At 41.1% G+C, this 16,594-nt stretch overlaps 1 protein-coding gene across 2 annotated transcripts in view; it reads left to right on the plus strand.

The window, feature by feature from the left end:
- The window catches only part of AP3B1 (adaptor related protein complex 3 subunit beta 1), a 175,825-nt gene that overhangs the window by 97,032 nt on the left and 62,199 nt on the right, over positions 1-16,594 (plus strand). For both annotated transcript variants that reach the window (XM_075270075.1, XM_075270064.1), the window contains exons 15-16: positions 12,089-12,265; positions 14,971-15,157. In XM_075270075.1, the coding sequence (XP_075126176.1) occupies positions 12,089-12,265; positions 14,971-15,157 (364 nt within the window). The remainder of the gene's footprint in view (positions 1-12,088; positions 12,266-14,970; positions 15,158-16,594) is intronic.

A 16,594-nucleotide genomic window follows, 5' to 3' on the forward strand; every position in this document is an offset into this window, starting at 1 on the left:
TATTAGTACCTAGCTGGAGTAAAAGAAATAGTCTTTAATTTTCCTAAGGCAAACCTGGTAACACCCTCCTGAATTAAGAGCCCGGCTCTGCCCTTGGCAGGTGGCACAATGACATTAGTGTTTGTTAATGCTCTAATTATTTTTATTTCTGCAGAAACTTTGCTTAACAAACGCAAATGATGTTGACTTTTATCAGAGTAATTAGGCTTTTTACATTAAATGATGAAGGGTTAAATGTTGGCGTAGGGTTGAGCAATTAGGAGCCTGTCTACATTAGGAGCCCTTGTCTTTTGGCAATTATGTGTTAATTAAGTCACTGGAGATATTTATAAGCCGAGTATTTGGGTTTGTAAAAGGTGGGTGTGAAATTGTGGAGGCTGTAAATACGTGTGGGGGGGCTAAGTGCTGGGGAAAGTGGTCCTGAATCAGACCTCCCCTGCACTTAATGCTCTGCACCTCTAGGCTTCGCTCATTATGGAACAATGCAGGAATACAAGGCAGCTTAAAAAATTAACTCTATTCCAAGAGGAGGAAAGCTGGCTGTCTGGGGCCACTTGTGTCAGAGCTACCCTATAAGTCAGTGTCTGACCCCAAGGTGACATGTATATGACTGCTTATTGAAGCTGCTAAATGGACAGGAATAGGAATTTTCCTAAGTTTTGCCCACCGAAATATGAAAATACATAGAAATGAATGAGAAACACGGTTAGCATACTGACAATGCACATGGTCGTGGTCATGAGGCCTAAGCGTATGTTCACCCAGTTGAATTTGAGGCAGATTCTGTCTCAAAATCCGCTCCAAATTTCATTTAAGGGCCCGTTCACACAGGCACAGAGGGGGCGGATTATGGCGCGTAATCCACGTCATAGTCCGACCCCTCACAATGGTGGTCTATGTAGACCGCCAGGCTGCTTTTTTCACTAACAGAAAAAAGAAGCGGGCTGCTCTCTCTTCAGTTCCAAAGAAAAAAAGGTATGAATTCAGCATTCAGTCCAGTGTGATATTTAAAAACTGTAATACTTTAATTAGGCCATCTTAAAATTTTTTTTTACATATACAGAAACCAGTGAAAAAATAGAAAAATGACACAGCACTTACATGACAATGGTTACACGAAAAAACAAAAACCGCCTACGCGTTTCAGGGCCCAAGCCCCTTCCTCATGGCGAAGTGAAAACTGAATGAACTGTGTGGCTATTTATACCTCTCTGAGGTTGGTTGTTAATTATTTTATATTTGCTGCAGTTATGCAGCAGCCCAACCACCTAGTTCACTATAGCATAATAACATTTTCACAAAAACAAAAAACATACATTTAACCTACCACCATTAATACCAATGTGTGTTACAACATAAAAAATAAAATAATACATTTAAAATGTGTACCATTCGATTTGTACGTTGTTTACTCATTGTGTTGCATATCTTTTCTACCCTACTGGTGTAATTACGGAATCACCCTATGTAACCTCTTACGGGTCCACGTAAAACAACACCAGGGCTGTGAAGCATTTTTCTAGTGTCTATGCTCTCTCTTCAGGTGGTTTCCGTGGCTCACTGAGCTGCGGCGTCTGTCTGGCAGCAGCAACCTCCGGATTCGGCCCATTCATTTAAGCCGGGGAGGGGGGGAGCCATGACCACGACAGTTGTGGCAGGCGGGTTTTGACCGCTCCCCGCGTCACTCTCGGTGCTAAAATCCGCCCCTTCTATTTAGGGGCCACACGGTGGCTCAGTGGTTAGCACTGCAGCCTTGCAGCGCTGGGTCCTGTTGTTCAAATCCCGCCAAGGGCAAAAAACCATCTGCAAGGAGTTTGTATGTTCTCCCCATGTTTGCATGGATTTCAATCCCATATTCCAAAAAGACATACCGATAGGGAAAAATGTACATTGTGAGCTCACAATCTACATAAAAAAAAAAATAAAAAAATACACTTGTATTTCTGAAAGCATTCTCACTTTGCAGCATTTTTTCCACACCTGCCTACAACTTTTGCACATTACTGTGTGTACTGGATTGAGAACTGGAGTGTATATGGTCAGCTTAAAATCCAGCGATCCGATACCACCGCTTACCAGACAGAGAAGACTGGGTACGACGTGGGGGAGAGATCTGTAAAGATTTTTTTTTTTAGTAAATATATTTTGCTAGAATATTCCTATTAGATCTGGCCCACAAAATGCAGAAATGTTGAGTATTGGCCAATTCTGGGAATTAGGTAGCGCAGTCAGCCATCATTATTTATTTGCAAATAGAAGATTGTGATTCTGGGCTCGGCCTGTATAATATTTGGCTGCACGGCTTCTTGTTCTGGGATTTGAGTCTTGGATTTGTTGTATTAATGTTGTTATAAATTTTACTTGTGCTAAGCTGATGAGATGTCATTTTCGGCGATGAGGCGCCTAATGGACCCTGGATTCAAAAAGAAAAATTCTTTATTGCAATGTTTCTCCGAGGTGTCATCCACTCTGAAATTTACTCACTGTTGTGTAAGATCCTCCGAAGTCATTTGGTACACAGTATGATGATGAAACAGCCGATCAGCCGTGCATAGGTTTAGTTGGGATATTCAGACAGCACAGATTTATTCATATTTGTAGAGTGTTAGTCGATTGTTGGTATTTTTCCTCGCCTTCCTTTAGGTTGGTGGTATCTTTGCGCTCGTAGAGAAATGTCTGTATTTAACTATCATACGAAATTTAGCAGCGATCAATAGACAAGTCTACGTATTTATGCAATATATTGGTTTGTTGTAAGTCACAGATTATACCCCTCAAATCAGGAGACAGATCGGTGATGGTCCCCGCGCAGTATCTGCCTAAAATCGCTGTGACCAGTTAAAGATAAAAATGACATCCATCGCCATCAGTGAGGCCCCTTGTTCTCCTTTATTTTATACGTTTGTTCTTTTGGTCCTATTAGAAGAATAGACATCAGCGCTAACGTGCACATGGCGTAAGGCGACGTTCACACCTGCATTGGAGTCTCTATTAGGTGCACAATCGCATACGTAAAAATCCTGCAGGCATGACTTTTATTTTGTGTTCAGCGATGTCAGGGAGAAAACAGATCCCCAATGGACTCCATTATAGTCAGTAGAGTCCCTTGTCAGTTCTCATAGTACTCATCTGTCTTTGTTTAATCCGTTTTTCTGTTCCTACATCGGCAAGAAGCATATGCATTAAACAATGCTAGTATGAATACACTCTTAGCAAAAACTGTCGTGGTTTAAGACTGTCTAATTGTAGAGTTCTGATTTAAAATGAAAAAGTGGACAAGGCGCCAAAACTGATAGAAAAGGCGGATCTGGTGCATTTTCTAGAGTTGATCTGCCCCGCTGATTTCTCAGTCATGTAACCTGCATAGCAATCACAACAAGTATGGTCACACTAATGTCCACTATCTTTGTACTGTGAGATCAATGTATCCACTATCCCTGTACTGTGACATTACTGTGCGAGTTATCCCTGTACTGTGACATCACTGTATTATCCCTGTACTGTCACATCACTGTGTGTATTATCCCTGTACTGTCACATCACTGTGTGTATTATCCCTGTACTGTCACATCACTGTGTGTATTATCCCTGTACTGTGACATCACTGTGTGTATTATCCCTGTACTGTGACATCACTGTGTGTATTATCCCTGTACTGTCACATCACTGTGCGAGTTATCCCTGTACTGTCACATCACTGTGTGTGTTATCCCTGTACTGTGACATCACTGTGTGTATTATCCCTGTACTGTGACATCACTGTGTGTATTATCCCTGTACTGTGACATCACTGTGTGTATTATCCCTGTACTGTCACATCACTGTGCGAGTTATCCCTGTACTGTCACATCACTGTGTGTATTATCCCTGTACTGTGACATCACTGTGTGTATTATCCCTGTACTGTGACATCACTGTGTGTATTATCCCTGTACTGTGACATCACTGTGTGTATTATCCCTGTACTGTGACATCACTGTGTGTATTATCCCTGTACTGTCACATCACTGTGCGAGTTATCCCTGTACTGTGACATCACTGTGTGTATTATCTCTGTACTGTCACATCACTGTGTATTATCCCTGTACTGTGACATCACTGTGTGTATTATCCCTGTACTGTGACATCACTGTGTATTATCTCTGTACTGTCACATCACTGTGTATTATCCCTGTACTGTGACATCACTGTATGTATTATCTCTGTACTGTGACATCATTGTGTATTATCCCTGTACTGTGATATCACTGTGTGTATTATCCCTGTACTGTGACATCACTGTGTGTATTATCCCTGTACTGTGACATCACTGTGTATATTCTCCCTGTACTGTGACATCACTGTGTGTATTATCCTTGTACTGTGACATCACTGTGTGCATTATCCCTGTACTGTGACATCACTGTGTGTATTATCCATGTACTGTGACATCACTTTGTTTATTTTCCCTGTACTGTGACATCACTGTGTGTATTATCCATGTACTGTGACATCACTGTGTATATTCTCCCTGTACTGTGACATCACTGTGTGTATTATCTCTGTACTGTGACATCACTGTGTGTGTTATCCCTGTACTGTGACATCACTGTGTGTATTATCCTTGTACTGTGACATCACTGTGTATTATCCCTGTACTGTGACATCACTGTGTCCATTATCCCTGTACTGTGACATCACTGTGTGTATTATCCCTGTACTGTGACATCACTGTGTGTATTATCCCTGTACTGTGACATCACTGTGTGTATTATCCCTGTACTGTGACATCACTGTGTGTATTATCCCTGTACTGAGACGTCACTGTGTGTATTATCCCTGTACTGTGACATCACTGTGTGTATTATCCCTGTACTGTGACATCACTGTGTCCATTATCCCTGTACTGTGACATCACTGTGTCCATTATCCCTGTACTGTGACATCACTGTGTGTATTATCCCTGTACTGTGACATCACTGTGTGTATTATCCCTGTACTGTGACATCACTGTGTGTATTATCCCTGTACTGTGACATCACTGTGTGTATTATCCCTGTACTGTGACATCACTGTGTGTATTATCCCTGTACTGTGACATCACTGTGTCCATTATCCCTGTACTGTGACATCACTGTGTCCATTATCCCTGTACTGTGACATCACTGTGTATATTCTCCCTGTACTGTGACATCACTGTGTCCATTATCCCTGTACTGTCATATCACGCACCAGTGTCTTTTACCTTCATGCTTCATATACTCTGCTATCTGTTGAATGATACAGCACGGTACAGCGGCATACATATTAGTATAAAACAATTATTTACATTATTTGATATTAATATTATATTAATAATTTTGAAAATTGTAATAGTATTAAGTGTTAATTATAAGACTGATTAACTGGTTGTATTGTTGAAGTGTGTGTGTGTGGGGGGGAGTCTTTAAAAAATAAATATTAAAAAATTAAAAATAAAAAATAAAATTCAGATGTAGATTTGACTTCCCAAACACATTACTCATGTTAGATTAGTTATTAAGACGAGTGTAAATTATAATTTCCCAAATATTGCCACAGCAGCAAATGGCTCATTAAATGCCGACTTTGTGATGAATAGCTTTTGTGTTTAAATAAAAAAAAAAAAAAAGTGCAGACGAGCGATGTTTATACTTTGCTAAGGACATTACTGTATGTGGCATATACTTTTTTTTTCGTTTTGTTTTCTATGACATTGCGGATTTCAGAAGTTCAGTTTGCAAAAACTTGTATAAATGCTGATGGAACTATATTGTAGCCCATAGATAGGTCACATTCTAGGACTCCGAGCCACAGCTTCTCCCTCTGTGAACCCTTTGCTTTGGAAATTGTTTTTTTTTTTTTTTTTTTTTTTTTTTTTGAGTCTGTGACAACAGATATTAGACAACCACTGTCAATATTTTGTGTGGCCCCCATTGTTTTCCAGCACTGCCTTAACTCTCTTGGACATGGAACTCACTAGATTCACTAGATTGTCACAGAAATCTTCTTACACTCCTCCATGATGACATCACGGTGCCAGTGGATGTTCGAGACCTTGTGCTCCTCCACCTTCTGTTTGAGGATGCAACACAGATGCTATAGGCACTGCTATGAGGAAGGGTGTTCCTGACAGACTGTCAGGAACACCCTTCTGACAGTGAAGAGCTACGGTACCGGTACCAATAGCTCTTCACCTTGGGCACAGATCGTGAAAGCCGCTGAATTCAGTGCACTGTCTGCTTTCTAGTGGTATGTAAAACCGCATGTGCTCCAAGTGATGAAAGGTCCTCTTTAAAGTGGAATACAGTGTTGGCCAAAAGTATTGGCACCTCTGCAATTCTGTCAGATAATACTCCTTTTCTTCCAGAAAATGATTGCAATCACAAATTCTTTGCTATTATTATCTTCATTTAATTTGTCTTCAATGAAAAACCACAAAAAGAATTGTCAAAAAGCCAAATTGGATATAATTTCACAGCAAACTTAAAAAAGGGGGTGGACAAAAGTATTGGCACTGTTTGAAAAATCATGTGATGCTTCTCTAATTTGTGTAATTAACAGCACCTGTTGCTTACCTGAGGCACCTAACAGGTGGTGGCAATAACTAAATCACACTTGCAGCCAGTTGAAATGGATTAAATTTGACTCAACCTCTGTCCTGTGTCCTTGTGTGTACTACATTGAGCATGGAGAAAAGAAAGAAGACCAAAGAACTGTCTGAGGACTTGAGAAGCAAAATTGTGAGGAAGCATGAGCAATCTCAAGGCTACAAGTCCATCTCCAAAGACCTGAATGTTCCTGTGTCTACCGTGCGCAGTGTCTTCAAGAAGTGTAAAGCCCATGGCACTGTGGCTAACCTCTCTAGATGTGGACGGAAAAGAAAAATTGACGAGAGATTTCAACGCAAGATTGTGCAGATGGTGGATAAAGAACCTTGACTAACATCCAAACAAGTTCAAGCTGCCCTGCAGTCCGAGGGTACAACAGTGTCAACCCGTACTATCCGTCGGTGTCTTGGCCAATACTTTTGGCAAACACTGTCTTGTTACATCTCTGTAAGGTCTTGGCCACCATGCTGCAGCTCATCTTCAGGTTGTCTGCAATCTTTATAACCTGGGCCATCTTTATGTAGTGCGACAATTTTTTTTCTCTTTTTTTTTTTTTTTTTTTGATCCGAAGAGTTTTTTACCATGAGATACCATATTGAACTTCCATTGACCAGTATGAGAGAGTGTAAGAGCAATAACACCAAATTTAAGACCTCTGCTCCCCATTCACACCTGAGATCTTGCAACACTGACCTGTCACATAACACCAAGAAGGGAAAAAGGCTCCTTGGGGGCCAGAGAAAAACTTCCTACTGTCCCACATCAGTGAAGGAGACCCTATTAATGGATGGAAAGATCTTGAGGTGGTGAAGGTTCCCTTTTGTATTGGAGTTTGGCATTATTATAAATCTCCTTTAAGCTACAGCACTCTGACCGTTGCGGGGTACAAGAGGCCGCAGAGTCTACAACATGAATAATATAATTTCTGCCGTGTTTTTAATGCATGATAAAAACTTGATAAAAGTTTACAGACATTTAGTCCATCAAGCCTTGTTCGCTGTACCAAATCTTGGCTCTGTGCAGGTCTCTTTATATTCCCTCTATTTACTCTAATTTACCGATGCTCATTCTTCTTCTAAAATGGATTAAATGGAGGCGAGCGGTGCTTTTAGTGGCAGCCGTTCTGGTGTAAAGGGAAGCTTGTGAGATCTGCATTGTTCTTTAAGTGGCTCCCTTTGCAATACATAATTTGTACAATTTCCTTTTTATATTCACTTCTGTGACTACTTGTGGAAGCGCGGTCGTGCGGCCTGGCTTCTGTTAATATAGAGAGGGTAACAAGACCGCAAATACTGTTGACGTGTCCGAGTTAAGAAAGTGCACTTAACCGCTGGTTAAATGCTTGTGCCGCACAGTAGACCCCCGGCCTGCGCTCAGTGTATGGCCACATTAAGCCAGCTAGTAATGGAAGCGATGCACCCCTTGTTGTGTGTTTTTTTTTTTTTTTTTTTTTTTTTCTTTTTAACCGAAACCTTGAACTTTGAAGAGCCAGGAGTGGACTCACTCTGCTTTCATTAATGGAAGAACGCCGGCTAAATTCATCTTAAACAGTAAATAAGTGCAGCTTACTAAGGGTATTATGTGGTCATTATATAAGTATCTTAAAGACGGGTTTATTTCCTAAGGCACAGTTTGCTGAAACATGTCTGTATGGCTTCTACTTTATGTGGTTATATAAATAATTCTTTAGATTTTGGATAACTATGTATGTATGTATATATATATATATATATATATATATATATATATATATATATATATATATTTAGATTTTACTGTCGCTAAACAATGGGAAAGTGTTTAGTCTTTATTAATTAATCTTTTTAATGATGGCAATGTAAAATGAATTTGAACATTTTTTTTCACAGTTTTTCAAAGTTTTTTTTAAGAAATGAATTGGGCTGAGATTTTGTACCACAAGGTTTTCAGAAGTGGACATTCATTTTTAAGGATAACCTACATGAGTAAAGCCTAACCCTATTACATAGATGTATTTGATTCACACTAGCTCAGCAGTTTTAAAGGGATTCTACCATTAAAATAAAAAAAATTTTTTTTCTCACTAACACGTACGAATAGCCTTAAGAAAGGCTATTCATCTCCTACCTTTAAATGTCTTCTTCGCGCCGCCATTCCGTAGAAATGCTGGCTTTCGCCGGTATGCAAATGAGTTCTCTCACAGCACTGGGGGCGGGTCCCAGTGCTCAAACAGCACAGGGGGCGTCCCCAATGCTGCGAGAGAACTCTCCAGCGCCGCCTCCATATTCTTCAGGAATGGGCTCTTCACACGTCTTCTTCCAGGTGTTGGCTTCAAACTTCTAGACCTTGGGCCTAGGGCAAAGCCAACTGTGCATGCCCTTCGGCCACAAGAAAATGGCTGCTTACTCAGTATTGTAAGCACTGGTGGAATGGCTGGAGAGCTCTCTTGCAGCATTGGGGACGCCCCAGTGCTGTTTGAGCGCTGGGACTCGCCCTCAGTGCTGCGAGAGAACTCATTTGCATACCGACGAAAACTGGGAATTTTAAACGAACGGCGGCCCAGAGAAGACATGTAAAGATAGGAGAAGAGTAACCTTTCTTAAGGCTGTTCCTACGTGTTAGTGAGAAAATCTGGTAGAATCCCTTTAAAGTACGATAAAGGGCCTTTTTCAGTTCCCTTCTGCTTGACCATTGGACTTTTTTGGTCTGTAAGGACTAACATGCACAGGCTTAAGCTACATTGTTGGCCAAAAGTATTGGCACCCCTGCAATTCTGTCAGATAATATTCATTTTATTCCAGAAAATGATTGCTATCACAAATTCTTTGGTATTATTATCTTCATTTAATTTGTCTTCAATGGAAAACCACAAAAAGAATTGTCAAAAAGCCAAATTGGATATAATTCCACAGCAAACAATAAAAAAAAGGGGGTGGACAAACGTATTGGCACTGTTTGAAAAATCATGTGATGCTTCTCTAATTTGTGTAATTAACAGCACCTGTTACTTACCTGAGGAACCTGACAGGTGGTGGCAATAACTAAATCACACTTGCAGCCAGTTGAAATGGATTAAAGTTGACTCAACCTCTGTCCTGTGTCCTTGGGTGTACCACATTGAGCATGGAGAAAAGAAAGAGGACCAAAGAACTGTCTGAGGACTTGAGAAGCAAAATTGTGAGGAAGCATGAGCAATCTCAATGCTACAAGTCCATCTCCAAAGACCTGAATGTTCCTGTGTCTACCGTGCGCAGTGTCATCAAGAAGTTTAAAGCCCATGGCACTGTGGCTAACCTCCCTAGATGTGGACGGAAAAGAAAAATTGACGAGAGATTTCAACGCAAGATTGTGCGGATGGTGGATAAAGAACCTCGACTACCATCCAAACAAGTTCAAGCTGCCCTGCAGTCCGAGGGTACAACAGTGTCAACCAGTGCCGCACCTCCCATGAGGCGACCTGAAGCGAGCGCTTCAGGCGGCACTATGCCAGGGCCTCAGGGAGGGCGGCATTTTTGCTAACCTAAGCCAGTCCAGGACAAGCTGTCCTGGACTGGCTTATCACCGAGCGGTGGTTTGGGGAGGCCACTGGAGCAGCGCTGCTCCGGCAGCCTCCCCTCACGCTAAGGTAGAGAGCAGGCAGTCTCCGGGCCTACTCTCTGCCGGCGAACGGGGCTAAGCCCCGCCCCTTCACTCGGCCACGCCCCCGATCCACCCCCTCCTCCCGGCAGGGGGGGGGGGGCGGCGGCTTTCTGCAGTTAGCTCGGGCGGCGAAAGGGGAAGGTTCACCCCTGGTGTCAACTGGTACTATCGTCGGCGTCTGAATGAAAAGGGACTGTATGGTAGGATACCCAGGAAGACTCCACTTCTTACCCAGAGACATAAAAAAGCCAGGCTGGAGTTTGCCAAAACTTACCTGAGAGAGCCAAAAACGTTTTGGAAGAATGTTCTCTGGTCAGATGAGACAAAAGTAGAGCTTTTTGGGAAAAGGCATCAACATAGAGTTTACAGGAAAAAAAAAAAAAAAAAAAAGAGGCCTTCAAAGAAAAGAACACGGTCCCTACAGTCAAACATGGCGGAGGTTGCCTGATGTTTTGGGGTTGCTTTGATGCCTCTGGCACTGGACTGCTTGACCGTGTGCATGGCATTATGAAGTCTGAAGACTACCAATAAATTTTGCAGCATAATGTAGGGCCCAGTGTGAGAAAGCTGGGTCTCCCTCAGAGGTCATGGGTCTTCCAGCAGGACAATGACTAAAAAAAAAATTCAAAAAGCACTAGAAAATGGTTTGAGAGAAAGCACTGGAGATTTGTAAAGTGGCCAGCAATGAGTCCAGACCTGAATCCCATAGAACACCTGTGGAGAGATCTCTTGATGGCAGTTTGGAGAAGGCCCCCTTCACATCTCAGGGACCTGGAGCAGTTTGACAAAGAAGAATGGTCTAAAATTCCAGCAGAGAGTTGTAAGAAACTCATTGATGGTTACTGGAAGCGGTTGTTCACAGTTATTTTGTCTAAAGGTTGTGCTACCAAGTATTAGGCTGAGGGTGCCAATACTTTTGTCCGGCCCATTTTTGGAGTTTTGTGTAAAATTATCAATGATTTGACTTTTTTTTTTTTCATTCTCTTTTGTGTTTTTTCATTGCAAGCAAAATAAATGAAGATATTAATACCAAAGAGTTTGTGCTTGCTGGAAGAAAACAAGTATTATCTGACAGAATTGCAGGGGGGGGCAATACTTTTGGCCAACACTCTATGTTTACACTACCATTATTAATGTATGTTGCTGTCATCCATCATAGGATGACGGCAATGGACATTAATAGTAGTAGAATAATGTAATGATTGTAATGTAAACATGACGGATGATGCAAGCTTAGTCTTACGCTAACATATCATAAGCCAGTCTTTGTAGACTAAGTTGGGGTTATCAAAAAGTTTCCCAGACCTAATAATTGATGACCTACCCAATCCTGAATTTGAGACCTCAGCATTCAAATGAGCCCTATAGTCTCTTCACAGAAAATCAAGCACAATGCTGTATTGTTTAGTGGTTGTATGTTGTATCACAGCTCAGCCTATTCACATGACTGGGACTGAGCTGAGAACAGGCCATGTGATTGATGAACATATCAGATCAAGCTGATCTGCGGAGGTCCTGGTTGTTTGATCCTCCACCCGCTGACATTCACTGGATGTCAAACCCTAAGGACAGATCATCAAATACCAAAGCCTGGAAAACACTTTTTACCAATTCCAAGTTTTAATAAAAGGCACACATGTATTTTATTAAATTTGTCGTCATGGGCAGTTGCAGATTTGTTGCAAAATTTGCTTCATTTTCAGTCTTTCTACTACTAATTCTTTTACCAAAGGTTACATGTGTCGGTCTATGGGATGCCACTTACCATTGGTCTCTTACAAGCTTTGTAACTGCGCAGTTATCTGAAGGATGGATGAAATGATGAGGATTTTATTTGATATTTTATGTTTTTATTACTCCAGGTTCCTATGGCAAGGGCCAGCATTCTGTGGCTTATTGGGGAGTATTGTGAGCGAGTGCCTAAAATTGCACCCGATGTGCTGAGGAAGATGGCAAAGAGCTTCACCAATGAGGACGACCTTGTCAAGTTGCAGACATTAAACCTTGCGGCAAAGCTGTACTTAACCAATTCCAAGCAGGTAAAGCTGCCACAATGCGAAGTGGACATCGGTAATCTTAGTTTATGTCAGGATGTGAATTGTTCCTGGAATCAAAAGTAGGGGGAATTATATTCTTCTTCTATAACGTAGCTAGGGGATTAAGACATTTTTCCATGAACATAACCATATTTAAAGTCGCAGACAATTAGAAATTAAACGTTATTGCAAATACAAGTACGGTAACTAAAAATTTTGCAAAGTTTTAAAGTTTTTCTCTAACCATCTTAGTGGCGACATATGTTGTCTTGATTAATGTAAAGCACTATGGAATTAATGGTGCTATATAAATAAACAATAATAATAATAATAATTACCAATGAATACTACCATAAATGCAGGAACTTTCTATGGTCTGGGTCTTGTCAGAAATCCAGCCATGATTTTCATATTGTGGACAAGTTATCAGACAGGGACATTACATATACGAGAAGGTAACCTAGGCACCGTAAGGTAATGATGCCAGACCATAGAAAGTGGCTTCATTGATGGCCCTATCCTTTGGCATCTGATCAAGACAAAAAATCATCACCGCTAAGAATGTGAGAGAAAAATCTTTAAAAAAAATAGACACAAATTTTAGTTATTTGTATTTGCGAAAATGTTTATAGTTTAATAATCTACTCATTTATATATGGTTATATGCATGGGAAAACCTTTTATGGATTTTATTTTTATATGACAGGCTTAGGTATTACTTCCTTTACCATTACATAGGGCAGAAATCCTCCTGATTTTTTTTCTGTGTATTGTGTATGAACAATGCGTAGCGGAATACAGTAGCAGGCATGTGGATGAGAGCCGACTACATTTCATCCATGTTCTACAGAAAGGTTTTTGTTTTTTTTTGCCTAGATCATATAGGTATGTGATGACGTGTTGTGTCAATCTGATTTGAGCAGTCTAAGGCTCCGTAGGAGACTCCACTGCAGATTCTGTCTAAAATTGGCGGATCAGAAAAGTCCTGCACAGAGGAATTTTCTTTCCGCCGATTTCAGTATAAAAACCCGACATGTAGGTTTTTGCTGTCTGCTATAAAAGTCGGACATCTTTGGGAACGGACAGTTAAGGACAGGCACGGACTGTAAAAGAACACACCCGATGTCCATTTAAATGAATGCAAAATGTCACGGACACAGCTAGTGTCTGCTGCTAATGTCCGCACAAGATTTTGAGCGGACACTACCTGTCGGACACCGATGGTAGTGTGAACGCCCCCTAAGTTTGCCATAATAATAATAATATATTAAAAATATTTAAAAAAATGAATAGTGGGAAAGCCCTGGGACGTATTTTGTGAATGGAGTAAATGTCTCTGTACTAAGCGCAGCGACCTACAGATTGTAGGTCAGGTTACAATCCTGTCCTGTTCACACTTCTAGGAGTTCAGCCCTAGGTAATTATATATTTCTTTGGTTGGCCCCCTGAATTACCCGATTTACTGCCACTTGTAAAGGAAAAAGGATATAAATTAGGATATATGAAAAATCTGAGAGAGTTGCTCTTTCAGACACCTACCTGCAGTATGTTACTAGGGAGTGGGTGGGATGTAGGGTCAGCTCGACTGTAGTGTCGAAACCCTGTTAATCCCGGCAAGCGCTGTAAGGTTTCCAGGCTGAAACCTCTCCTATCCTGCCGCGTACAAGTAATTCCTAAAACGGCTGAAGGCATTTTTCTTCTTCGGTCGAGTCCACCAAGTCTGTGAATTTGCTTCATTAGTCTAAATAAGCCCATTTCACAGCGGCTGCCTGTTATTCGAGGTGTTTGTGTCTTTATTTGCGCTGTATACACATAGTTAGCAGCACAACGCGCGGCGACTATTTTTAACAAACATTTATGCTCCGCAGATGCATCTCATTTAGAACATAATGGTAAAATTTGGTTTGCCGTAGGCTATTATAAAAATGATCTCGATGCAGTTTTAATGTAGCATAGTCAACGGCTGAATTAAGAAATGATGGAAAATCCGCCATAAAACAAGCTGTTACCTTACATAAATAAATAAATGAACGGTATTACCGGCGGCCATAAGCGCTCTTTTATCTTGGTTTTTAGAGGGCATCAGCAGCTTGCTTTTATGAAAAAGTAACAGCTAAATGCACTGCAAATAATTTGCAGTAATCCAGTTCAGTGATTCATGTGTCTCCTTTAATGGGTCGTAATTCAGAGCAAAGTAAGAGAGTCGAGAGTGAGTGTGCGGACCCTTGTGGTGCCAGGGACACTCTCTCTTCATCAAGCTCACCTCGGATGGAGCACATTGCCAGCCCCCTAATACCCGCTGATGTTTTGATGTCCTGCATATTTTCTCGATTAAGTTTTGAGTGCCATGTTTTTAGTTGTATTTCCACATTCATTACCCTCACGCAGACCCTTCAGTGGGTTTGCCATATATGATTATTTTTTAATGATGCCTTTCTTTCCACTTCAGCAGTTTAATAATCTAGCACATGGCCGCCTCGCCGTAGTTAGCATTCACCTCCCAGCCTAGAACAGGACATGTGCTTTTGGCTTCGATCTTCCATTTCCAGGCTTCGGAAATGCATATTCCCTGTGGAGCGCCATTTGTTTGTCTTTACGGTTCGCTTTTATTACCTCTTTAAGTGTCTTTACTGAGAGTTATCAATAATCATAAATAACCTCTTCGGCTTTTTCCCTCTCTTTTTTTTTTTTTTTCTTGCTCCCGACAGACAAAGTTGCTTACTCAGTATATATTAAATCTTGGCAAATATGATCAGAATTACGATATCAGGGACCGCACACGCTTTGTAAGACAGCTTATTGTTCCAAATGAGAAGAGTGGTGCACTGAGCAAATACGCCAAGAGAATATTTCTGGCCCAGAAACCAGCGCCTGTACTAGAATCTCCTTTTAAAGGTAAATTATACATAATTCTACCCCCCTCCTCCGTAAGTATTAATGCTTCTGGTTCCCTCCACCTTAGCTGATGAGACTTGGGTGATGTTGTGCTTATACAGATGCATCTAAGGTTGCATATAGCAAGCCGTCAGATTCCATCTCTTGTTAGCTGAAAATGTGCTGATTTGCACATTCATTCAGCAATTCTTACACTATATCCCTATGGGAATGCAATCTGGAGACTGCACAGGACAGTACGGTATACTGGTTATGTCCATGGAATCAAGTTGGTTGACTTGCACTCTTTGTAATGCTGTCCAACTCTGATGGTATTAAATTTTTTTTTTTTGTTAAAAAGTGTTCTCACCAGATATAGGTGCATGTGAATAACTTTCAGTCGTACACAAGAATGATACAGAGCATTTTATTTTTGTTCCCGTTTTATCGCTGCAAATTTCCACTGGTGAGAATGATTGAAACTATATATATATATATATATATATATATATATATATATATATATATATATATATATATATATGAATTTGCTTTCATGCTCAGGGAACAGTAATGTTACTTTTAACAGCTGATCTGCGGGGTCTACAGGATAGGCCATCAGTATATGATATGTCAGGGCCCCAACACACAGACCTAACACAGATGATCTATTTTAGCAGCCTCCAGGTGCCAGAAGCTGCTAGTAGATGTACGGCACATGTAGTGCCACTCCTATTCAAGGAATAGGAACATGCATCAGGCACGTCTATTGTATATTGGAGGATTCAGTAAACCGCAGCATCGCTCCTATTACTTGCATGCACCGTCCATCCATTAGCAGGTTTCGGAACCCAGAGGCTGGTAGAACAGATGATCGGTGTGGGGTCCGGGTGTCAGACGCCAACAGATCACATACCATCCAGGATAGGTCATCTGTATGAAAATTCCACTTGGGACCGATCCCACTTGGATATTTTTTATCAGGTCTGTCCTAAACTAAGGGTGTCGGTATTGATCAGCTGGGTTCTGACTCCCAGCACCACCACCGATCAGCTGATTCAAGAGACTAAAGCATTTGCATACAATGTTTACCAGCCACAACTCTATAGATTTTGTTGCATCTTCGCCTGATATTGCAGCTCAGTGCCATATACTCCATTAAGACCCATTGACTTGAATGGGACTAAGCTTCAAAGAGCTGCAGTACCCATCACAGCCACTACTAAATGTACAGCGCTGTTCCTTGTAAGGTATTGTGACATGGATTTTTTTGCAGGAGGAATTCTACAAAATCTCCTCCCAAGCCTTCCAATTTATTTCAGTGGGGTTTGCAATCCACCTCCAGATAGGTCATGATGCTTCTTTTTTTTTTCTATAGCTGAAAAATCTGTTTCTGACTCCCATTAAAATAATTGGGAGAGTTAGGGCTCGTTCACACGGAATTTCTTGGCAGTGGAT

This window comes from Leptodactylus fuscus, chromosome 1 (genome assembly GCF_031893055.1).
Source record: "Leptodactylus fuscus isolate aLepFus1 chromosome 1, aLepFus1.hap2, whole genome shotgun sequence".
Lineage (NCBI taxonomy): Eukaryota > Metazoa > Chordata > Amphibia > Anura > Leptodactylidae > Leptodactylus > Leptodactylus fuscus.